The sequence below is a fragment of the Mauremys reevesii genome, linkage group 25 (assembly GCF_016161935.1).
Source record: "Mauremys reevesii isolate NIE-2019 linkage group 25, ASM1616193v1, whole genome shotgun sequence".
Classification (NCBI taxonomy): domain Eukaryota; kingdom Metazoa; phylum Chordata; order Testudines; family Geoemydidae; genus Mauremys; species Mauremys reevesii.
This window is the reverse complement of record NC_052647.1, coordinates 3,184,879-3,209,275: the sequence shown is the minus strand read 5'-3', so window position 1 is coordinate 3,209,275 and position 24,397 is coordinate 3,184,879. Positions and strand designations below refer to the sequence as shown.

The following is a 24,397-nucleotide window of genomic DNA, read 5'->3' as shown; positions in this document are numbered from 1 at the left end:
GGTTTCCCCGCGAGATGGCCCCCTCCCCACCCCGACACAGTGAGAACGCGCCGTTTGCGTCATCGCCGCGCGCCGCGGCCTGTCGGTGTCTGTGTGTGCGGGGCGCGGGGTCTGGCGTAGCCGCGATGCCGGAGCTGGAGGAGACGCCGGTGGCGGCCGGCGAGGGGAAGCCGGACCTGTTCTTCGTGAGTGCCCGGCCGTGTCCTCTCAGGCCACCGTAGCTTGCTCGCCCCGCCCTTGGGTTCCCTCTGACTCAACCCCTCGCTGCCCCCAGGCGCCTGTGGCCAGGGAGCCCCGCCCCGCCCCCTTCCTCCCCACGGACCCAGAGCGCCCCCCCCCCCGTGCTGCCTCCCATAGACTCAGACCTGCCCCCTACCAGCCTGGGGCCCCTTGTCCGCCTCCCACTGTGCGAGGGTGGGTTCGATCGGTCACATCCAGGCAGAGCTCTGGGTTTGCAAAGTTGGACCTTAGAAAACTAAGGGACCCTCAGGTGTACGTGCCTGTCATTGCCAGGTGCTGGAGCAACTCTTGTGCCATGATTCCTCGCCCAGGTCTCAGCCCTGGAGCTGTGGTGCAAGGGTCGGCCTTCGACAGCTCAGCTCTCTGTCTGGTTTGAATTGTACCCTCCAATACCAAGCTAGTGTGTGTGCAGTTCTGAGCAACTCTGCAATAACAGCCAGTGTACAGGTACAGCCCTAGCTTTCCTGAGCAACCCTGTAGTGACAAAACAACATTTGCAAAGCCCTGGCCCTTCTAGGCAACCCTACAGTAATAAACCGGTATGTTGACATCCCCAGCCCCATGTTAACAAAACAGGCTACCAGCATGGAGGAAGCAAACACTGAATAAGAAAACAGGTTGTAATAAACAGAGGAAAATGAGTTTTAAAAGTTTGGATTCCCTTGGTGGTTTCCCTACTAAATGGACTCTGAGTTTCGGAAGTGGTGCTGCTAGTGCCTGGAGGTTCCTGGCCATAAAGGAGAGGCCTGGGCTCTGCCTCTAACCCCTCTTTTCCCCCCCCACCCCATGCAGGAGGAGGAGGATCTGCAGTACGAGGAAGAAATCCTGCGCAACCCCTTTTCTGTCAAGTGCTGGATCCGCTACATTGAGTTCAAGCAGAACGCCCCCCGGCATGTGCTGAACCTGATCTACGAGAGAGCCCTCAAGGAGCTGCCAGGCAGGTATGTGGCTGGGAGTGAAGACATGGAGAACTCTTTGGGAATGTCTATGTTGCAGTAAGAGGTGTGACAGCAGCATGTGTTGACACGCCCAAGCTAGCGAGCTCAATAACAATGGTAATGAAGCTAGTCACTCAAGTACGTACCCACGCTTGTGGGCTCACCTGTACAGCCCGTGCTGCTGTGTCTGTACTGCTGTTATTCAAGCTCACTAGATCGAAGGTAGCTTCTCTGTTGACGCATTCTGCAGCCACGCCTCTGATCACAGTTGTAGACATACCCTTTAGGAGCTCACAACTGCTGTGATCTCATGTGGGAAGCACTGCAGAGAAGTGCAGGTGCATTGGATATGGGCAGCTCCCGGCTACCACATGCCTAGCCTCTCCCAGCAGGAGGCTATGTGAGGGCCAGGACAGGAGCACAGGCTACAGAAATCTCTGGTAGTGACAACTCCATGGTGTTTGCAGTTACAAGCTGTGGTACAACTACCTTAAGCAGCGCCGGAAGCAGGTGAAGAACAGGTGTGTGACTGACTCCGGCTATGAGGAGGTGAACAACTGCCATGAACGTGCCCTCGTCTTCATGCACAAGGTATGGGGAGGCCCGGGACGGATGAGTGGCAAAGCCATTGGGCTTGATGATGGTAGATGAAGGCTTCCTGGTGAGGGCAGGGTTGTTGGATGCTTTCTGCATGGCCCTGTCTCCAATCATGGACAGCCCCTGCCCCAGGCTCTGGCTGCCCTTGTAGATCACCAACCATGGACCCCTTGTGTCCTGGACCTCATCACCAACCATGAACTCCTCCCACACCTTAAACCCCTGCCTGCCTGCCTGCTCTGAGTCCCATGTGTCTCCAGAATGGGCATAGCCTGGGCAGCTGCAGGGCCAGCTCCCCCATGCCATCACTAGCCAGCGTGCGTCGGCACTGACCAGGTCTCATTGTGCTCAGCTTGCTAATGAGCTGGGGGCTGGGGGCCAGCAGGAAGCTGCCTTGGACCCAGCAAGTTTATTTTATGTAACCCCACTGGTGGCTGTCAATCACTTCTGGCCTCGGGCTGGGTTGGAACCAGCAATTTCAAGGCACAAGGTTCTGTAGGGTTCTCTTGATGATTCACCCCCAGGGCCTTGTCTGCTCATTGCTCTGGCTAGAATGAAACAAACAGGAGGGGAAATCCAAATACCAGGTGAGGTACCTATGTATCGGGGACCTGGCTTCTCTCCTTAGGGAGAAGGGGTTTTGTCTTTAGGGACAGCTGTGCCATAGCATGGCAGTATAACCCTGATGGGAGGAGTCGGGCCCTCCCCGTGGTCCTGCTCTAGTAAGCAATCCTACTTCTTGAACTGGCAGATGCCTCGGATCTGGCTAGATTACTGCCAGTTCCTCATGGACCAGTGCCGGATCACCCGCACACGCAGGACCTTTGACCGGGCACTCCGGGCGCTGCCCATCACACAGCACCATCGCATCTGGCCCCTCTACCTGAAGTTTGTGCGCTTGTACCCCCTGCCCGAGACGGCTGTGCGAGTCTACCGCAGATACCTGAAGGTAAGGGCACCAGCCTCCCTGATCTTTGCTGAGCTGCTCCCCTTTGAACAGTCTCCTCTGGGTTTGCCTGTCTCTGCACAGTGGATCCGCAACATTGGAACAAAGGCTTGGAGCTTCTGCTCCTCATAGGGTCAAAATCCAGCCCTAACCCTGCCCACAGCTGCAGGGTGCATTGCAGTGGAGGCAAACGGATTGGAGGGGATGGCTGAGTGACCTGCCTAGGGTTATGAAGGGAGGCTGAGCCAGAGCAGGGAATTGAACCTGTCTCCTGATCCCAGATTAGCACCCAAACTTCTGCACTGTCCCTTCCACTTGTCCCTGCCCCACCTGGGACCTCAGGCAAATTACTTCACCTCTCTGTGCCTCAGTTTCCCTTCACAGAGGGGGGCTAGTGCACTAAAGTGCTTGGAGATGGGGGGGGGTGCAGAGGGGGGCAGTGTTAACCTGCAAAAGCATGGGGGGGAGGGTTACCCGTTTAGCTGCCACGTGGACATCACTGGAAATGCCGTACTTATATCTGTGTAATGGTGACATTGGTGTCTGTGCCAGCTCTCCCTGCTCTAGGGCTAGGACCTTGTGAGGGGCAGGGGATGCTGGGTTACCTTTAGTCATAAGGCTGCCAGAGTGGCCAGGCCTAGCTACAACTAACCTAGTATCCCATCTCCAACAGTGGCCTGAGCTAGTGCTCTCGGGGAGTGTACAGAACAGGGCAATCATGGAGTGATCTACCGTGGTCTACCATTCCCGGCAGCCCATGGTTTAGGGTCACCACGAGCGTGGGGTTGTGTCCCGGATCATCTTGGCTAATAGCCACCAATGAACCTGTCCTCCATGAACTTTTTGGGAACCCAGTTCCCTGGCTGGGATGATTTAGTTGGGGATTGGTCAGGGGGTTGGACTAGATACCTCTTGAGGTCCCTTCCAACCCTGATATTCTGTGCTCATCCCCATGGTGTGTGCTGCAGCTGAGCCCCGAGAACGCCGAGGAGTACATTGAATACCTGCGCTCCATTGACCGGCTGGATGAGGCTGCCCTCCGCCTTGCCACTGTGGTCAATGACGAGAGGTTCGTCTCAAAGGAGGGGAAATCCAACTACCAGGTGAGGTGCCCATGCTGCCAGGACGAGGCTTCCTTCCTGAGGGGGCAGCTGTGCCAGTCACCCACCGCATTGCTCAGAGCTCCTCTTACCCCCTCCCTTTAAGGATGGCTTATGCCCCAGCCTCTTTGCTAGTCCACCAGAGCAGGGTCTCTCACATCCTGGAATGTGCCAGGTGGGGCAGCAGGAGTGAATAGGGGCTGGGCGTCAGACCTCAGCCTGGAGCCTGGGCCCAGGGTGTTAGGAAGTGGAGGGGATGGGCTAATTTGTGCAAACCAAGCCCATGGCAGGAACTGGAGTAGCCATCGTGGTGTGTGCCCCCCACATGGATACAGCAGTCCTAGGGGATGGGCTAGATGGGCCCCAGAGTCTGGGAGCACCTGGTGGGTGTGGAGTGGCCTGTGTAGCCTTGCCCTGCTGCCTGATGTCTTGTCTCCCCTCCAGCTGTGGCACGAGCTATGTGACCTCATCTCCCAGAACCCTGACAAGGTGAAGTCCCTCAATGTTGGGGCCATCATTCGTGGAGGCCTGACCCGCTTCACTGACCAGCTGGGCAAGCTCTGGTGCTCCCTGGCCGACTACTACATCCGCAGCGGGCACTTTGAGAAGGTACCTTGGAGGGTGGGCGAGGCCAGCACTGGGGGCTTGTAGGGACGGGCTCTGTTCCATGCAGACTGCTCTGTGAGTGGCACTGGCTGCTGACAAAGGCTTTCCCATTGTGAGGGGCAGCTGGTGTTTAATCTGGTGGGCGCAGGGGTTAGAGGTCCCGGGGAGGTTGCATGGCAGGGTGCAGAGGGGACAGAGAAACCAGGTGTGGTGGAGTGGGAGAGAGAAGGAGGAAGTCTCCACCTGAGGCTTGACTCCAGGAGCTGCATGGGAGAAGGCTCTCTCTCCAGCAGCAGCCATAAGGGCCACACAGCAGCTGGTGCTGGATGATTCTGTAGGAGAGGTTACGGGAGCCAGGGATGGTTGAGCTGAATCTAAGAGGGGTTTTGAAGCAAGGTGGGTGACGTTTGAACTGGATCCTGAAATGGGGGGATGGGGCATGGGGAACTGGGAAGGAGGTGCTGGGGGAAGGCTGGGAGAGTACTGCAAAGACCAGAGCAGTCTGAGGGGGGAGGAGGGAAAGAGAAGCAGGTTGGGGGAACTCCTCACAGCCCCTCTCCCCCGCCCCCCAGGGAGCTTCCCTGGCTGCAGAGGGATGGTGGGGAATTGTCCAGCCCAGCAGGGATGCAGGGTGTCTTGAGTTCACCGCCCCAGTGTGAAAAGCAGCTGGGCTTCCCTGCTCACTCAGGCATTGGGGTAGCTCCTGTTTGTCTAGCCAGTCTCATCTTTGGAGGGATCACTGCCCTGGTACTGGAGTGTGCCTGCCTCTGGGGTGGGATATGACAGGGCTAAACAGTGCACAGAACACTACGTGGTCACTGATGAGCCCATGATGTGTTTCTCAGCAGTGAGGATATTAACCCCCGTGTCCAGGCCCAATCCAGCATGCTCCAGCTGACTCTCTGCATTCCCCCAGAGTTAGTTAGTGTCTCCTCTAACCAGGCAGGATTTCTAAGGCTCCTAGCGCCATAGCGTTGAATCATCTCCCTTTGTGTGGTGTTGCCATGGGACTATTAAACAGCGTAGAAGAGGGGAATGTTGCTGCTAAGCTGTTACTGTTGCTCGATGCTTTTGTTCTTGGAGCTCCAGTGTTACCAGCACTAGCAGGCAGTGCAGCCTGCTGATTCAAAGGCACTTGCCCAGGTTTATTGCCCTTAAGGCACAGCCCTAGCGTCCCATAGGAGCTACAGGTACACTAACCCGTGAGTGCCCGGGGTCAGTGTCAGTCAGCAGCGGGAATTTCAGCTGTCCCATTGGCCGCACCAAGGGTTACGGCGAGGTCCCCTGACATTTATAGACAAACAACTGGGATAAACAACTTTCACAGCACCTAACACGTTTTATGACGTCTGTTTGTTACCGCCGGTTGTTCCTGGTATTTTGGACAAAACGTTCTTGTTGATTGATTTGTCAAACCATCTGATTTGTGTGCTACATTTTTGTGTATTTGCACTGGCCTTCTAAAATATATTTCATGTCAATATCTGGGGCCCCCGCTAGCAATGGCTTTGCCAACTTCCTATACTGAACAGTCACCTTGTGAGCATTTACTTTAATACGTGGCCTGACTTTGGTTCGCAGCCTCTGGTTCAGGCCTTATTTTGCACCAGGCCCAGTGCTCCAGGCTCTTTCTCTGCTACAAACGGTTTCTTCACCCCACCCTAGGAGCAGCCACATCGCAGTACCAGGCAAGGGACCAAACAGCCCCCACACCTCACCCCCAGGCGGGGGAATCCCTGTATAAACGGCTCCCCATACTCCACCCCATAGATAGCGCTGAGATGCAGGCGGGCAAGGGGCCTTTGGAGGCTTATCAGGGTGGAGGGGCCATAGCTCCCATTTCTCTCCTGGGAGCTGGCTTGGGGGCCCCTCTGTGGGGCAGGGAGCCTGTGGCCCTGCTCACGGTGCCATGTGTCTCAGGCCCGGGACGTGTACGAGGAGGCCATCCAGACGGTGATGACGGTGCGGGATTTCACCCAGGTGTTTGACAGCTATGCCCAGTTCGAGGAGAGCATGATTGCAGCCAAGATGGAGACCACCTCTGAGCTGGGGCAGGAGGAGGAGGGTGAGTGAGGGGCTGGGCCCTGCCTGCGGGTAACATGCAGCACTCCCCAGCAGGGATTGGCCAGCCCAGGGAGGCAGAACCCCAAGTGTGGCCCTGGAGGGTAAGGGGGTAATGCTGACTTCTGCAGTTACACCACTTATGGCCTCCAGACTCTGGCAGCTGATTGCTCTTTATGGGAAGCACAAATGACCTCTCAGAAGGGTTGGAGGACCTCTCAGAAGGGTAAGACCCTGCTAGGCCCAGTGGGTAGAGCTGGGAGTCAGGACTCCTGGGTTTGAGTCTCAGCTCTGCGAGGGGAGTGGGGAGGGGGAGTGCTGGGACTCAGGACTCCTGGGGTCACATCTCTGTGCTTCTGTTCCCCTGTGTAAGACAGAGATAACTAGTCCTTCCCCTTGGCGTTTTCTGGGGTCTGAGGCTGGAGGCGCATGCGCCTTGCTTCCTGCCCGAGCGAGGGGGTAGAAACGGGAGCTATTAAACACCTTCCCCTCCCTTCCGCCGCCTGCTCCCCCACCCCCGGCTTGGAGGGTTGCAGGGCCCCTGCACTCCGGATCCGATCCGGTGCTGGTGGCCCATGGCATGCTGGGTCTGAGGCAGGTCACAGGCAGGGCAGGGTGCTGGGTGGTTGGTTTGTAGCCCACAGTGGACTGGGAGGACCCTGCTGAGTTGTCCTAGGAGGCCGGGGGTTCTTGGTGAGGGGGAGAGCTGCAGTGTGTAGCATCTGGTGGTGTATTGGCTTGTCGCCCCCCTGCTGCGGGCCCGGAGGGGACACTGGGGCAGTGGCTAATCTGCCTGTGCCTCTCCCTACTACAGATGACGTGGACCTGGAGCTGCGCCTGGCTCGCTTTGAGCAGCTGATCACACGGCGCCCCCTGCTGCTCAACAGCGTGCTGCTGCGCCAGAACCCCCACAACGTCCACGAGTGGCACAAGCGCGTGAAGCTCTACGAGGGCAAACCCCGAGAGGTAGGGTCAGCTCATCCCCCGGGGGAGCATGCAGGGGCCACACACTCACCCTGGGGCTCTGCCTTGTCATCCTGGTGACCCCTCCCCCCCCCCCCCCCCGGCATCCTGGGGGAGTTGGGATATGGGCAGAGGTGCAGCTGCCTCTGGGATGTGGGGGTGTTTATACAGGGACCCCTCATCTGGTGCTGAGATGCAGCTGCCTCTGGGCTGGGACGGATCTCCCCTGCTAATCAGTGCTGCACGAGGCTGATGCACGCTGCAGTGTGATGGGCTTGGTGTGCAGGATTGTGCAGCATGGCTTGGTATGAGTTCATGGCTCAGGGAGCTGCTGAGACACCAGGTGTGTGATCTGCTGAGCTCTGAAAAGCCCAGCCTGGCATGGCTGAGCCCTCTGGTGGGATTGGCTTGGGAAATAGCCCCAGGCAGAGGCTGGTAGGTGGTTTGGATGAGGCAGGACACCCGAATTCCCTGTACTGCCACACACTCACTGTTCTCTCTGGCAAGTGGCACCGTGGTTCTGTACCCTGGTTTCCCCGTCTCTGACGGGGGTGGTCGCTGCGTCCTTGGGAAGCTACGGGGGTGAGAGTTGCTGGCTGTGCAGTGTGCTGGGCTGCCCTAGAGGACGCTGTAGTGGGGGGTGCAGGGCTGGTGTGCTACAGAGGTAGGCTGTGTGGCTGGCACTGCCCTGGGCCTTCCTGCCCCAAGCGGGGTCTGTGCACGTCTCCCTCACTGCGCCTGTTCTCCCCAACCTGAGCCCAGTGGAGTCACGGGATCAGTGCTACAGCCCCAGCTTTGGAACAGTCCCTCGGAGGAGCCTTCCCGTGGGCCAGACCCCCTCAGGCTGTCATGCTTCCTCCAGGGTGAGCCCCATGGCTTCACCACCTCCGGAGCCTGGGTCTTTGGGTCTTCCGCTCCCTGGCATCACCCCGCGAGCTCCGTTCAGTGAGTCCCACGGGGACAGACCCCATGGGGGATTCATGACCTCACCCAGCATTGGCTGCGATGCTCACGCAGCATTGTCAGAACAGTCGGGTTATCAGTAACCCTTGTCCGTAGTCAGCCCTGAGGTTAAAGCACAGACCCTCCTGCTCAGCCCAGAGCCCAGCCAAGCTGGAGTGAGCCCCTTTGTTCAGGCTCTGTCTGACCCGCCATCAGGCCTCCTTGGTCAACCCCAAGCGAGAGCCCCCGTCTCCTTCCAGCAGCCAGCCCTGGTCCCCCACCTCAGACCTTGGCAGCCCTTTGATCTCCAGCTGAGGGGCTGCTGTTCAGCTTCCTGAAGGAGAGGTGGGGAAGTCTCTCTCTGGGTCCTTGGGTGCTAGGTGTCAATGGCCTGGAATTTGGAGTTCCCATTGACTTCTCAGATGCTCCACTGCCATGGGGAATAAGGCCCCGGCAGCTAGGCAGCACCTCCATCCGTCTCCTAGCCTGCCCTGAGAGCAACCAGGCTCTTTCCGCTTGCTGGGAAACTGAGGCAGGAGTAGGACTCACAAATTATTCCCACTTCATCCCATCTGGCAGTGGGTGTAAGTGGCTGCGCAAGGAGTGGGGCAGCAAGGACTTGTCTTTGGGGATGTGTCCAGAGCATTAGCACGGCTGGGGCATAGGGAATGGCTACAGGGGCAGGGGATGAGGGTGAGGGGCCGTGTCGCTGGTTCTGATCCAGGCTCAAGCCCAGGGCATAGGGCCCGGGTTCCAGTCCAGGCTGGGAATGACTGAAAGCTGCTCCCATTGCATGACTGTGCAGTGCGGGCGGATTTCAGTCCATTTCCTCATCACTGGGTTCAGTGAGATCACCAGGGAGACTCACTTGCCCCAGTGAGGAGTCAAGGGAAACCGAACTCCGCCCTCACCCCTAGAGAGTGCCCCTCTGGGGTGGGGGAAGGGCTGCGTGGGCCCTGCTGTAGCAGCTCTGTTGGCAAAGGCCGTCAGCAGAGCGTTCCCTTCTCCCACTGGGTCTAACACTGGCGCCCACCTGCCCCCACAGATCATCAACACCTACACAGAGGCCGTGCAGACCGTGGACCCCTTCAAGGCCACCGGCAAGACACACACACTCTGGGTCTCCTTCGCCAAGTTCTACGAGGACAATGGGCAGATCGAGGATGTGAGTGTTGCTGGGGGCACGGAGTGAGAACGGCCAAGAGAAGCTGCCCCCTCTCCATGCCCTGGTCTAGGGGACTCATCGGGGTGGGGGGACCCTCATCCTGGGGCGTCGCCCAAGCAGGGCTCATGTTCCCAGCAGTGGCTGCTAGTGAGGGTTAAACTGGGCAGGAGCATCGCCCAAGCACCTGGAGAGAGAGTCTGCGCAGAGCCCCCATTAATGCCAACCCTGGGGGGCCAGGACAGAGGGGTCTGTGAGGGAGGGATTCTGCCTGGCTGGGTGCACTGTCTGGGCCCCTGCCGGAGCCTGGGGGAGGGAGTGGGCCGAGCTCCTGCCATAGCTCAGGGGGGCGGGCTGGCCTGGGGCTCGGGTGGGGCAGCTTGTTCTCCCTCTGATTCTGCCTCCCTCCCCTTCCCCAGGCCAGGACCATCTTTGAGAAAGCCACCAAGGTGAACTTCAAGCAGGTGGACGACCTGGCCTGCGTGTGGTGCGAGTACGGGGAGATGGAGCTGCGCCATGAGAACTATGACCAGGCCCTGCGCATCCTCCGGGTGAGCCCAGCCCTGCTGGGCATGGGGGGGTGATGGGAGCGGCAATGTGGGATACGAGGGCAAGAACCAGGTAACCATCCCTCTGGCTGCTGGAGAGTCCTGGGTGGGTAGAGGAGCGAGGAACATCTTGAGGTTAAGGCCCAGACTCCACGGTTCTACTCCCAGCTCGGGGAGGGGCAGGAACCAGGACTCCTGGGCTCTGCTCCCAGCTTTGGGAGGGGTGTGGGGGTCTAATGGTTAGAATGGGGGGGGGGGGAGGGGAGCAAGAACCAGGACTCCTGGGTTCCACTTCCAGCTGTGGAAGGGGCAGGCAGTCTAGTGAGGACACAGTGAGTGATGGCGAGAAGCTGCCTCCGTGGCACCTGCCAGGGGATGTCATGGGTCCCTGAATCGCCCTGCCCACCCTGTGCTGCTGGCAGTGAAATCCTGGGCACAGGGTTCGCTGCCCCACTGAGCACCCCCCTCTCTCGCCCCACAGAAAGCCACAGCCATCCCAGCCAAGAAAGCCGAGTACTTCGATGCCTCGGAGCCCGTCCAGAACCGTGTGTACAAGTCCCTCAAGGTCTGGTCCATGCTGGCTGACCTGGAAGAGAGCCTGGGCACCTTCAAGGTGAGGATACCCACCCTTTCTCAGGGGCCAGGTCCCGGGACGGGGGTCACGGAGTCAGGCCCTAACTGCTCTCCGGCAGAGGGACTGGGGGTTCGAGGGGGTGGACTCCACTGAGGATGGCGCCAGGCTCAGCCTGCACCCGCCCCTGCCCATCCTGCTGGGCCACCTGGATCCCTGCAGCATGCCAGCCCCTCCCATAATCCACCTAATACTGCTGCCCGCCTGGTCTTCTCTCCTAGTCCACCAAGGCGGTGTACGACCGCATCCTGGACCTGCGCATCGCCACGCCCCAGATCATCATCAACTACGCCCTCTTCCTGGAGGAGCACACCTACTTCGAGGAGAGCTTCAAGGTGCAGGGGAGCTCCGTTGTTAAGGGCGAGGGAGGGTGGGACTTAGCTGGGCTCCGAGAAGCAGAGTTGGGGTGGGGGGGAGGTACTGGTGGGCAGGGCCAGCAGAGAGCCCCTGATTGGCAGGTGTTTGCCCAGTGAGGGAGGGGCTGCAGATCTGGCTGGGTCAGAAGGGCTCTGAGGTGGTGCCGTGGGAATTAAAGGGTTAATGTGCAGATCTGGGTGGGGGGGTGCGATTGCTCCCAGGGGCATCATGGAAGTGCCCCCAGCTGCTGCCAGGCGTGAGGGCTCCAGGGGGGACCCGGGCAGCCATGCTCACACTCCTCCCTCGGCAGGCCTACGAGAGGGGCATTTCCCTGTTCCGCTGGCCCAACGTGTACGACATTTGGAACACCTACCTGACCAAGTTCATCGACCGCTATGGCGGCAAGAAGCTGGAGCGCGCCCGCGACCTCTTCGAGCAGGCGCTGGACGGCTGCCCCCAGAAATATGCCAAGAGTATGTGTGGGGGAGGAGGGGGTGTTTCCTGGCTCCCCGATATGAGGGCATCCTGGCATCAGCTGCCAGGTGGCGCTGTCTGGCCAGGATTCCACCCGCACTGGTGCCCAGTCCTGTCTCCAAGCCAAGGGGAGCCCTAGCGGATGGGATACTGAAGCGGGGAGCCCAGCCCCTCTGGGCCCTGTGGCTCCATGTGGACTCAGGCACAGACTGCTGTGTGGCAAAGAGGGCCTGAGACCCCTGGGCAGTGGCAGGGCCAGTGCCCCCGTATGCAGCCCCCCCGCCAGCCGGCTTTGCCTCTGCCCCCCCTGCCAGCCGGCTTTGCCTTTGCCCCAGTGGTGCTGTGGGTTTCTGATTTGATTCCGAGTCACCCTGTGGCCTGGTATCCCTGTGCCAGCCGGCCCCTGACTCACCCTGTCCCCGCAGCCATCTACCTGTTGTATGCCAAGCTGGAGGAGGAGTTCGGGCTGGCGCGGCATGCCATGGCGGTGTATGAGCGGGCCACGCGGGCTGTGCAGCCCTCAGAGCAGTACGAGATGTACAACATCTACATCAAGCGGGCGGCGGAGATCTACGGGGTCACCCACACCCGCAGCATCTATGAGAAGGCCATTGAGGTGAGGTGAGGTGGGGGGGGGCAGGGCTGGGGGAGCTTTCCCTCTCCCCCCTCACACATGGGCCTAGAGCAGTGCCCCCACCCCTGCGTGCCAGTGCATCGGGCTGTCCTAGGCCCCTTCCTGCCATTCAGTAGCAGAAACCCCTCCCAGCCTCCTGCACCCACGTCCCATGGGCCAGTGCTGAGGAGCCCTAGACCCATCCAGCAGGCAGTGAGAGGCATGGGCTGGCTGAGGTCCAGTGCTGGAGGGCAGCACTGCCTTCTTGTAGCAGGGGCACTCGGGCGGCAGAGATGGGCACAGACAGCACTGGGCTGAGCCCCAAACACCCCTGGCACTCTGCAGCCCAAGGCTGTGAATCCCCAAACCCGGGATCTTGGGGGGGATCCTGAGCCCCAGGCTGCAGGGAGCACACTGCATGGCATCCTGACTCCCCCCACCCAGGGGGGCAGGGCATTCAAGGGCGCATGCGTGCGGTGGAGGTGGGGCTGGTGGGATTCAGGGCTCTCTCTCCCAGGTGCTGTCAGACGAGCACGCCCGCGAGATGTGCCAGCGCTTTGCCGACATGGAATGCAAGCTGGGCGAGATCGACCGGGCCCGGGCCATCTACTCCTACTGCTCGCAGATCTGTGACCCCCGGGTAAGGGCCCCAGGCAAACGTGGGCTGGCAGAGCAAGCCAGGCCCTGGGGGTGGGATTGTGCCCTACAGTCTGGTCCCTGACACTACCGTCCCCAGGCTTGTTTTCCCTGCTGCTCTGCCCAGCCAGGTGGGCTTCGGGCCCTGCTAAAGGGGTCAGTTGCCCAGGAGGAGGCTGGGAGATGGACCAGGGCCACCCTCACTCCTGGAGCCAGCAGGCAGTGGAGGACTCGACCCTTAACACCCCCCCCATTGGCACTACAGTGACCCAGGGTGCCCACCCTGCGCCCCCTCCCCCAGGCTATGGTGGGGATGCAGGGGTGCTGGACATGGGCCTCCCACCAGCCCAGAACCCGAGTGGGTGAGGGTGTCTCACTGTGACTGCTGGAACCTGTAGCCCTGGGGTGAGTGGGGAGGGGCTTGACTGTGATAGGGCCCCTGTAAACGGGTGCAGGACTCCCCCTTTGCCCTTTTCTGGGCATTACTGCCACATCCCCAGGACATCCCTGGGCTAAGTCTGGCTCTTTAGGGGTGGGGCTCCCTGGGGCCCCACCCACACTGGGGGAGAGTCTTGCAGACCATGGAGCCAGAGGGGTGGTGTTTAGGTGGTTTAGTGCCCCAGGGGTAGCCCAGCATCCTGCCCCCATCTCCAGTAACAGCCGGAGCCCTGGGGGGAGATGGTCTCTGAGCCGGGTGGGAGTGGTCTGGTAGCAGATCCTGGGGTGAGGGGATGGGTCAGCCAGGCCATGGGGATGGAGCGGAGAGGAGAGGGTAGGCCTTGGGGGTGGGCACAGCAAGGCTCACTCTCGTTGTCCACCCCACCCCCCCAGACCACAGGCTCCTTCTGGCAGACGTGGAAGGACTTTGAGATCCGGCACGGGAACGAAGACACGATCCGGGAGATGCTGCGCATCAAACGCAGTGTCCAGGCCACCTACAACACCCAGGTCAACTTCATGGCCTCGCAGATGCTCAAAGTCTCCAGCAATGCCACGGGCACCGGTAAGCAACCCCTGCATATGGTGGGAGCCTTGGGGGCACCTGTATCCCCCCCGAGGGGTCCCTGGCATTCACCCTGCTGTCTGGTTCCAGTGTCAGACCTGGCTCCGGGGCAGAGTGGCATGGACGACATGAAGCTGCTAGAGCAGCGGGCAGAGCAGCTGGCGGCTGAGGCAGAGCGGGACAAACCCCGGGCCAAGGAGAAGATCCTCTTTGTCAGGTCTGTGTGCATAGGGCAGCTTGTGGTGACTACACAGGCCATCATGCATCTGGGCAGCCAGCCCTGCTGCATGCTGGGGCTCGGCTTGGCTCCCCCGCCTTATAGCCAGCAATGGCTCTGATGTGCCCCTTGCCCAGGGCCCAGTGTGCCGGTGCAGCCCTGGGCTGAGAGCCAGGCTGGCTTCTCATCACTGAGCCCGTAACCCCCAACCCCCTTGCTGCTTGGCACTGCCCTCATCCCTTCCCCGCTGGCTGGGGCTGGCACCCACAGCAAAGCCAGCCATAGCCCCCCGCACACTGCGGGGGAGCCTCTCCTAGGCCTAAAGTCATGTGGGGAGCTGTGGATGGTTGGGGGTGGGGACAGTCGGGGCCTAAGACTGTTTCTGGAGCAGCTGGCGTAGGGAGGACTCCCTGGTGCCCAGCCCCTTGCTTACTCCCCCTCCCCGGTATGTTGGCAGGAGCGATGCGTCACGCAGTGAGCTGGCTGCACTCTCCAGGCAGGCGAACCCTGACGAGATCGACATTGATGAGGAGGAGGAGGGTGGTGAGAGCGAGGAGAATGAGCCTGATGGTAAGGGGGGTGCACAGCTGTGGCTGGGGGGCTGGCTGGGGGAGGGGCCTAGTGTAGCTGGATACGTCCTGCCCCTCAGGCTGAGGATGGGAGATGGGCAGGGTCTGGCTCCTGGCCGTAGGTGGGTGCCCCTGGGTGCTGGCTCACCACTGACCCACCCTCCCCTTCTCCCTGCAGAGGTGCAGCTGGAGCAGCAGAGCGTCCCCTCGGCTGTGTTTGGGGGGCTGAAGACCGACTGAACTGGAACTGGGGGCAGCCAGTGGGCACCATGGATCCTGCTTCCCTCCTGGAGTGCGGGCAGAGGGGTCTGGACTTGGAGATTCCTGGGCCTGTGCTGGCCTGGAGCTGCTCCCCCAGAGCATGGGCTGAGTGTCTGTCCCCCACCCCGGGGCACACTGCTGCCCTAGTTCTCCTGCCTGAGTTCTGGGCTCCCTGGCTCCTAGCAGGGAGCGGGTGGGGCAGGGCAGGGCTGCCCCGCCCCTCTGCTGTGCAGGGAGGGGAGGACCCTGCTCAGAGCCATTGGCAGGAGGGTGTGGAGCCAGCCTGCCCACCCCTGCCCCATGAAGCACTTTGGGAGCCAGGCTTGTTAAGGGGGGAGGGAGCAGGCAGAGCTCCTGGGGCTGGGCCCTGCTGGAGTAGCTGGGGCTAATCTGCCCCCTCCAGCTGGTCTCCACCAGCTAGTGAGTGGGGTAAACCCTGTGCTTGGTGCTCTTCCCCCACTGGGGCATGGGCAGCCACCCCCTGGCTCTTGTGCAAGGAGAGAGGGAGTGACCCCTCCCCCCCCAGGGGGGCTGCTGTGTCTGATGCCGGGTGTCTTACTATAAAGGTTTCTTTTTCTAACCCCAGCTGGGCTCTCATTGCTCAGGGAGGGGATTGGGAACAGCTCTAGGAAGTGCCCCCTCCTCCCCCCCCACTGCTGGGCAGGGACATGGTGACAGTTTGCCCTGGTCATGGACTCAAGCCAGCAGGGCCAGAGCCTGGGCTCGCCTTGGGGGAGGCCTACCCCTCCCCCCCCTTGCACCATGCTATTCTGGGGCAGGGCTGTTCTGGCCAGGCCCAGCCAGGCCCTCAGTGCTGGAGGGATGATGTGAGGTGGGGGTTGGAGCTGAGCAGGGGCAGCCTTAGGGTTAAAAATGCTGGTCAGGCACCAGTTCTGCCCCCAGCTGATACAGGGGTGGGGCTACATCAGCAGTTCTTGCTGCCAAGTGAGGTGGGGGGGTGTAGAGTCACTGCAGCCCAGGAGAACCACCCCCCCCCCCCCCCACACACACACACGCACGCACAAGCACTTTCCACAAGCAGCCCTTGGCCCAGGCTCTGAGCACCAGCAAGGGCTTGGCCTGCAGCATATGGGAGGGGTGGGGAAGTAGTTTGTTTTTCCATCATAAAACCACAAGGAAACTTTTTCCATGTAGGAGCCAACTGAAACCAGAGGCTGCTCCTGGGAGTCCCGATCCCAAGGCCCCTGCTCTGACCCCCTTGCCTCACCCTTGCCCAAGCTGGGGCTAGAGCCCAGGCTCCTTGACCCCCAGCCCTACTGGAGCCCAGCTCCCTGGGGCAGCAGGGGGAGGCTGCTGGCCTGGGCAGCTGCTGCTCTTCTGTTGAGGAACCAGGCAAAGACAAAAGCTCCTTTAAGTTACTTTATTAAGTGACAGGGTGAGGGCCCTGCCAGCTCATTACAGCATTACTCAGGTCCCCATCCCCCCACCACAGGGAGCCAGCAGGCCCTGCCCCCCTCACCCAGCCCTGGGGGCCAACAGCCCAGGCATCAGTGCTGGGAGCTGTCACCTGACCAGGCCCAGCTGCCCTTCCCTCTGCTCCAGCCAGCCCCCTAGAAAGGCAGGGACAGGGGCACAGGCAGCAGCCACCTGGGCTGGGAGGGGAGAGAAGGGGGAAGCCATGGGCACTGGGAGTCCTGCTCCCTGGGGCAGCTGCAGGTGGGCTCAGGCCAGGTCCCCTCCCCCCCCAGGCCTGAGACTGTGCCCATGGTGCCCAGTCCTGTGCCCAGCACCCTTCCTACAAGGGGGACAATTCAACATCATTCAATTGTGGCAGAAGCTCAGAAGATACAAAATAGACAAGACATGAAGAAAGAGACACCCCCCCCCTCCCCTCCCCCCTGCTCATCCCAGTCTGCTTATCAAATGCAACTCACTATATACAAATCATTGCAAAATCATTTAAATAGCTCAATCTCTGTATAGTTATGTATAATATACACAGCCCAGGGGCCAGGCCCTGATCCACACTTCATGGAGGGAGGGGGAGAGACATGCCCCTGGGGTGCAGTCTGACATTCAGATGGTTGGGGGGCCAGAGAGCGGAGGAGCCAGTCTAGGGGCACGTAGCCCCCTCCCCTCAGCATAGGGTGGGGGCAGGGCCAGGCCATACCAAGTCAGTTCTTCCCCTCTGTGCCCTTCAACCCCATAGTTTTAGTGTATTTGGCAGTTCCCAGGATAAGCCCTTCCCCCCCCTTGCTGGGCCCTGCCTGGGAGCACAGCCGGGGCCCAGGGGTCCTAGCTCAGCTCAGAGGCCAGGCAAGGTTACTTAGGGGTGCCTGGCTTCTTGGGGGTGCCTGGCTTCTTGGTCTGCCAGAGGTGGCCCTGGATGGTGATGGCGTCAACGTTCATGGACATGGTCTTGGCAGGGATCTGGGTGAAGCGCTTGCGGTCCGAGTTGTACTTGTAGATGCCCTCAATCATGGCCTGGCTGATGGTGCGGGGACCGTAGCCTGTCAAGCGTGTCAGCTCCTCCGTCTCCCCTGCTGGCGTGTAGAGCGCCCGGAACTGGCAGCTGGAATCTCGGAACAGGATCAGGAAGTGATGGGCCTTGCTCTTCTCCATCTCCTAGGGGGCAGGGAAGGGATTAGAGACCAGGCAAGCCCTCAGCTCTACAACACAAGGGCCCCCTCCCCCTTCACCCCCCAGCCAGGCCACCTCTTGAGCCAAAAGATGTACCCAGTCACCTCCTGCTCTGGGATGGAGGAGCAAGGGGTCCTCCCCACTCACCTCCAGGATCTTGTTCTTGTGAGGCTCGTTGACGCGGCCGGCCAGGCAGCAGTGGGACAGCGCATTGTGGATGATGTGCTTGTTGGACTTGGCACTTGGCTCTTTATACAGCTTGGGCCCTGCCAGGGAGAGTTGGTTAGAGCTAGATCCAGCGACCTAGGAACTGCCCCACCAGGCCCTGCCCCCAGGGGACCTCCTACTGGGTCCCAGCCAGCCAACAGACCAGCCCAGGCAGTTCTAATCAATGTCTGTGGGGATGGAGGTGGCCGCTGGAAGTGTCTTCAGCTGTGTACTCAGGGCTGAGGCAGGCAGCAGGAGGTGGAGGCAGGTGAGAGGCTGGGTGGGAACAGGGGCTCTCAGACATTGTGACAAAGTGGAAACTTTTAATGAATCTTATGTGTCTCAGTTTCCCCTGTATTTTGCATGGAGGGGGGAGGACTGTTTGCTCTCAGGACAGGCTAAGAGACAGAGGTCAGAGTGGCACTGAGCCACTGAGCAGACCCCAGCTCAAAAAAAAAACGGGGGGGGGGGGGCAATTGGCTCCCACCTGGGAGCTGAGCAAGGAGGTGAGAGAGTCTGAATGTGGGGGCTTGGCCAGGCTCAGGGCTTTACCCATCATTGCTCTGGGCTGGCCTAAGGACTTCCCAGGGCTGGGGTCCAGGTGCCTAAGAAACCCGACTGTTCTGACAACGCTGGGTGAGTGGCCCTGTCACCCGGGCCGAGGGGCGTCGGGCCCTGCAGAGTGGACGGGTCTCTACCAGGGTCTGGCTCAGCTGGACTCGCTGGGCAGGGCTCACGGGGTGAAGCCCAGCGGTTCACTCTCAGGAGGTGGGGAGGCCGTGTGGCCTGTCCTGGAGGAAGAGAGAGAGACCTGTTGGGGTCTGGCACAGCAAAGGGCTTCCTCCCAGAGACTTCCCCAGCTGGGGGCCTGGCCCCTGGGTACTGAAGGATGGAAGTAGGAGCAGTGGAGGCAAAGCAGGCGAGGGAAGGGGTCTCACCCATTTACTTGGGGATGGAGGCTGGAGAGGAGGCAGTGAGGGGAGTAGGGTGGAGGCAGGGCTGTGGGGGTGGGGATTGAGGCAATGGGCAGGGATCTTACCCCTGTACTCTGGATGGACATGGGGTGGTGGGGGAAGGCAAAGGGAGGAGGTGGCAGATCTCACCCATGTACTTGGGGCTGGAGGAGCAGTAGAAGTGGGGGGTCTCACCCATGTACTCAGGCACAGAGGAGGGAGAGGGCAGGACGGTGGTGGTGGGTCTCACCTGTGTATTCTGGGCTGGAGGAAGGGCAGCAGGGGAAGTAGGGGGAGGGGGGTGTCTCATCCCTGTTCTCTAGGACAGAGGGGGTGGGAGGGTCTCACCTGTGTACTCAGGCACAGAGGCAGGCGACGAGGCAGTAGATGCATTCTCCCAGTCCCGCTCACGGCTCTGGCTGCCCAGCAGACGGCTGGGGGACATCAGGCCCGAGGGGGAGGCAGCTCTGTGGGGCAGTTAGAGATGGGGCAGGAGTTCCAATGCAGGGGCCAGTCAATCAGATTCATCCTCCAGCTCCCTGAGAGTAACCCCCACACCCCAAACCTTCCAGCTCCATCACTCCACCAGGAGACTCCACCTTCACCCCCCGCACCCCCCCCCCCCCAAGAAAGGAGGAAGGACTCCAGGGATGGCCTCAGGCCAGCCCCCCAGCCTGGGGCCTTCCCTGCTAATGGGAGCCATGCTGCTTTCTCCCCTTGATGGGGGACACACACACACTCTCTCTCTCTCCCCTCCGCCCCCCCCCAATCCAGGGGGGGGGGCATGGAGAAGCACAGGGGGTTACTTGCCCAGCTCCCCCTACCCCATCCCAGTGCTCTCACCTGGAGGGTCTCTTGACAGTCAGCGAGTTCCCAGGCTCATTGGCCACAGTGGACAGGGACAGGGTCGACTGGGAGTACACCTTGCTGAGCCTGGATCCTTTGGGGGGGGGTGCAGAGAGCTCGGTCACACAGCGCCCAAAACATCCCCCAGCCCCCCCAAAGAGACGCCTCCCTGCCCAAGTTAAGTCAAACTCAACTCCTGGGCTGCCCAGGTCCTGGAGTAGGGGGTTCGGCTGCATGGGACAGCTGAGCAAGGGGTGGCCCCCCATGAACCCACCTCCCCTTACCCGCACTGTCCATGAACCACCCTCTCCCCCCAGCCGTACCGAGGAGCCCCTTGACCGGGCTGCGGGCCAGGGCCGAGTCGTCACAGAACACCGTCTTGGGCCGCCCCTTCTTGAGGGCGCGCACCGTGGTTGGCTTCTGCCGCAGCACCTTGTCCAGGTCCTCCATGAGCTTCAGCTGGTGGCGCCGCTGGTACTCCTGGCGTGTGAAGTCACCGCGCCGGGGGCTTGCTTCCTCCTCCGGCCGTGGGCGCTCCTCTGCCTGCAGCCTGGCACAGGGAGTATGGCCATCAGGAGCTGGGCTCTGCCCCAAAGCCCCCCAGCCAGCCCTGCTGCAGGGCTCCCTGCACCACCCCACCTGGCACCACCCCAGTGCTGCTCAGACCAGCCCCCCACCCACCCACACACCTGGGTGCCTGTAGACCGGGGATCCCCCCCCCGGTGGCCCAGCCCCCCCCCCGCCCCCCCAGGCACCACCCTGATGCTGCTCAGTCATGCACTTCCCCCGAGTGTCACCCTGGCACCTGCCTCCATCCACTTGAGCACCACCTGACATGGGCTCCTTCCCTGACACTGCCCCTTGACCACCCCCACCTCCCACCCACCTGGCTGCCTCCTCCTTCTGCTCCTTCTCAGCCTCCAGCCACTGCTTCCGCTGCCGCGCCTCCTCGTTGCGCCGCTGCTGGCGCTCCAGCAGGCTGGCCCGTTTCTGGGCCATCTCGTCCTCTGGCTTCTCGTCATCCTGGGCGGGGACAGAGCTAGTGAGCAGGGAGGCCGGGGTCTGCAGGTAACAGTGATGGTATGTGGGCACACAGCAGCCCCTGGGACAGCAGGCACAGAGGGCAGCACTGGACAAGGGGGGCTGCCACAGCTCCAGGGAGGGTGGGCACATCCCCATGAAGCCAGAACAAGCCTGTAGTGCATCCTGGGTATCCCAACACCCCCACCCACTTGCCAGCTCCACTGGCCTCAGCATAAGCCCCAGGGGCCCCAGAAAGCCACACAGCTGAGGACAGGGCCTAGCTATCCCAGCCCATGGCCCTGCTGCTTCAGAGGGAGGGGCAGGAAGCCACCCTGCTCAGGGGCAAATACTGACCATCCAGGCCTGTAACAGCAGTGGTGTTACCCAGACCAATATCTAAACCTCAGAGCCAGCTGCCCTGGACACTATCCTGAGGCAAGGAGTTCCCCAGGGGAATGTGTCATTTCCTAGGCAGCCCGACAGCTATGGCTCCTGAGAGCTGGACGGCAGCATGAGGCCCAGGTCCCCTTGCTGCTTTCAGGTCAGTTAACCCCCTGCAGTGTCCCAGCAGGTGGGAGTTAAGCAAAAAAGACAATAGCTAGACCCTGATCCACAAAGATTCTGAGGTGCCCAAGTCCCATGGACCCTACACCCCCATCCCTCCACAATGAGTTCTAGGCAATAGTCCAGGGGTTCTCAGCCAGGCGGTTGGGACTCCTCAGGGGGTCATAAAGTTATTACATGGGGGGGGTCATGAGCTGTCAGCCTCCACCCCAAACCCCGCTTTGCCTCCAGCATTTATAATGGCGTTAAATATATTTTTAAAAGTATTTATACTTGGGGGGGGGGGTCTTACTCAGAGGCTTGCTATGTGAAAGGGGTCACCAGTACGAAAGTTCGAGAACCACTGCAATAGTCTCATTGTGGCAGAATCCAAAGGGTTAACTATACAGCTGAGATAACATCCCATAGCACTGCCCCCACATGGCCCACTGGGACAGGAGCGACCCCCAGCCCAGCCCAGCTGCAGCCTGCCAAGACACCAGTCAGTCAATGCCACAGCACCAGAGGGGCAGGACTGCATCCCAGCCAGCCCCCTGCTGCAGACCCTGGGGGAGGCAGGGAGCCAGAAACACTAGCCCCAGGATTTCCCTACAGGAAGGAGCTGGCTGTGACCCAAGGGAGCCCAGGGGGAGGGAACCCCACAGGAGCCTGAACCGGCAAGTCTCCCGGTGCTGGGGACAGCACCCCTAGAGGGGAAAGCCCCCCCATGTGCCATTCCTGACACTGAGCCAGCCAGACCCCTGCCCTGGGGCTAGATCAGAGCAGTAGGGAGCAGGGCAGACTGACCTGGGAATGTCTGCATGGGGGATGGGAGAGCAGGGGGTGACTTTACTTAAGGGGCGATACCTGGGCCTGTAACCCGAGCCGGGAGGGGGATGTGGCCAGGTAACACCTTTGCCCAGAAACCTGAACAAAGGCGGGGGGGGGGGGGGGAAGACGGGAAAAACAGTGGAAGGAAACGGCTGTAGGGGAGTTTCAGTTTGAAGCTGGCTGGAAAAATGGAGGGAACCCCCCAGGGTTGGGGTCTAAGATCCCTGCCCCACAGAGGGACCTGGCTGAGGGGTCCTGGTTGTACCTACAAGCCCTGCTTGGGACTGTTTTCCTGTCGTCTAATAAACCTTCGGTTTTACTGGCTGGCTGAGAGTCACGGTGAATGGCAGGAAAAGGGGGATGCAGGACCCTAACTCCCCCCCACGCTCTGTGACAGCCTCCTAGAGGGGAAGGCCCCGTGTCCCATTCCCTGCTCCCCTCTCCCCGGAGAGGAGCGCTCCCAACCCAGGGGCTTCTGTGCCAGGATGGCAGGTTGTGGCTGAGACAGGCTCAGTGCTGTCCTGAGTGGCTCCAGGAGGCAGCACAGTGATGGGCCGTGGGAGGGGGACGTGTGGCTCTGTCCCACGTGGCCTGGCTCTCACCTTGAAGAAGAATCCCAGGCCGGCTCGTGGCTCTGTGTCCATCACCTCGGTCAGTGACTCCTCCAGCGAGTCATCCCCGTCACCCTCCTCAGCCTGGAGGCTGGACAGCGGGATCTCAATGAGGCTGCTCCGCCGCTCGCCCGGCGAGGACACATCACTGGTGCCGTCCCCGGACACCCGAGCGCTGCCCACCCCGCCCTGTGGCACCACGGAGGCCACAGGGCGCAGGTTGCCCTGGGTCTCCAGCTCAGGGGACTCAAGCGGCTGCTCCGGCCCAGCTACCTCCTCCGAGAAGTGGATGGAGGAACGGGTCTGCATGGGTACCTGGCTGGGCGAGAACTTGCGCAGGTGGGGCAGGGTGTCCACGTTGTGGGGGGGCGTCAGCACCCGTGTCAGGGGAGGCAGCTTCAGCTCCACAGGCCGGGCATGCTTGGGACTCTTGGGGGGCGTGGGGGCAGCCTTCTTGGGGGCTGGCTGGGGCGAGCGGGGCGCGGCGGGGACGGGGGGCTTACGGGAGGGGGAAGGCGAGGGAGAAGAGGACGAGAGCTCCACAGCGCGGGGTGGCACAAATTCCCGGCTGGCCCGTGGGGCGGGGCCCTTGGGGGCCGGGATGACCCAGGCCTGGCTGGGCTTCTTCTCCTGGAGCAGGCGCTGCTGCTGCTGGCTCAGGCGGTGCATGTCCAGCTGCAGGGAGCTCAGCGCCGTGTTCAGCTTGGCCACAGCCCGGTTGTAATCGCCCAGATTCTCATCCAGTGGGGCCCCCTTGATCTCCGACGAGAACGTCACCTGCTTCTCTGGGCGGCCCTGGCCTGGCCCCTCCTCCTCAGCCTGCACCTGCAGGCTGCCCCCCTCCTCCTCTGCCTCCAGCCGGGCCAGCCTCTCCTCCAGCGACAGCTTGGCCTCCCCCTCCTCCTCCTCCTCCTCCTCTCTCCCCTCCCTGCGTTTGAGCTGCAGGAAGGCGCTCTTGCCCAGACGCTGGCGGTGCTTGGCAAAGATGGCCTCAATGCGCTTCTTCTGCGCCTCAATGGCGCGCCGCTTCTCCTCCAGCCGGGCACCCAGCTGGCTCATCTCGGAGCTCAGGGCAGGGCTGCAGCCAGGGCTGTCCTCGGGGGGCACAGCGCCCACCTCCGAGCTCTCACCAGTGCTCTTCTGCAAGGCTTTGCCCTCGGGGGGCGCCAGCTTCTTCTTGCGCTCGGCGAAGCTGGTCATGCGCATGCCAGCACCCGAGGAGCCTGCGCTGTCGGGCTGGGAGCTCAGCGAGCTCAGGCCCGAGGAGGTGTCGTCCTTGGTGCCAGGCAGGCGGGCAGGGTCCTCAGCATCCGAGTCCAAGCTGCCATCCCCAGGGGGGGTGGGGGCCTCGGCACGCCCGTTGGGGGGCCCGCTGTGGAAGCGGTAGACAGCCAGTGCTGGTGGGGGCTCTGGCGCCTGGGTGGGCTTGGTTGGCTCTGGCGAATGCAGGTAGAAGCCATCGGCCGCGCCCTCAGGGTGCAGGCGCTCACTGCTGTGGATGATCTGCAGGGCCTCCTCAATGGTGGGCAGGTCGGGGTACCCGTCCGCCAGCCCATTCTCCACAGGGGGGCCCTCACGCTCCACAACCCCCTTGGCAGACAGCGCCACCTTGTGCACTGTCCGGTGCGGTGCCACCAGCCCATTGGGGGCCTCGTCCTTGGCCAGCCGCTGGGCAGCATCCTCAGGGAGGGGACCAGGGGAGCGGGCCAAGCGGGCGGTCACTGGTGCCAAGCTGTCTGAGCTGATGGAACGCAGCATGCCCACGGGGTTCCCCATCACGATGTCCACGTCACTGTCCAGCCCAAAGGGGATGCTAAATGACACGGCCTGCGACAGCGGATGGCTGCAGGGAAAGGAGGAGTGAGGGGCTGGCCAGAGACAGGCCCTGCCCCCAGAAAGGGATGGGCCCCACCCTACC

The 24,397-nt window shown here is 61.5% G+C and overlaps 2 protein-coding genes across 4 annotated transcripts in view; one reads left to right on the top strand and one right to left on the bottom strand.

Moving 5' to 3' along the window:
- Window positions 1-18: 18 nt before the first annotated feature.
- Window positions 19-15,709, top strand: XAB2 (XPA binding protein 2). The gene is made up of 19 exons (XM_039514028.1): window positions 19-185; window positions 1,033-1,181; window positions 1,646-1,769; window positions 2,527-2,724; window positions 3,690-3,824; window positions 4,266-4,430; window positions 6,348-6,492; window positions 7,303-7,454; window positions 9,439-9,558; window positions 9,975-10,106; window positions 10,585-10,716; window positions 10,956-11,069; window positions 11,402-11,564; window positions 11,991-12,181; window positions 12,696-12,818; window positions 13,646-13,817; window positions 13,908-14,034; window positions 14,492-14,604; window positions 14,782-15,709. Exons 1-19 carry the CDS (start codon window positions 126-128, stop codon window positions 14,841-14,843), a joined length of 2,577 nt encoding a protein of 858 aa, XP_039369962.1. The 5' UTR covers window positions 19-125; the 3' UTR covers window positions 14,844-15,709.
- Window positions 15,710-15,952: 243 nt separating this feature from the next.
- Window positions 15,953-24,397, bottom strand: part of CAMSAP3 (calmodulin regulated spectrin associated protein family member 3) — a 37,964-nt gene continuing 29,519 nt past the window's right edge. For 2 of the 3 annotated variants that reach the window (XM_039514027.1, XM_039514025.1), the window contains 7 exons: window positions 22,471-24,322; window positions 20,358-20,494; window positions 19,795-20,021; window positions 19,469-19,565; window positions 18,974-19,092; window positions 17,613-17,731; window positions 15,953-17,450 (listed from right to left, as the gene is read on the bottom strand). In XM_039514027.1, the coding sequence (XP_039369961.1) occupies window positions 17,148-17,450; window positions 17,613-17,731; window positions 18,974-19,092; window positions 19,469-19,565; window positions 19,795-20,021; window positions 20,358-20,494; window positions 22,471-24,322 (2,854 nt within the window). In that variant the 3' untranslated portion in view covers window positions 15,953-17,147. Of the gene's footprint in view, window positions 17,451-17,612; window positions 17,732-17,922; window positions 18,464-18,973; window positions 19,093-19,468; window positions 19,566-19,794; window positions 20,022-20,357; window positions 20,495-22,470; window positions 24,323-24,397 lie in introns of those variants that run through there. The other variant, XM_039514026.1, reaches the window with a different exon arrangement.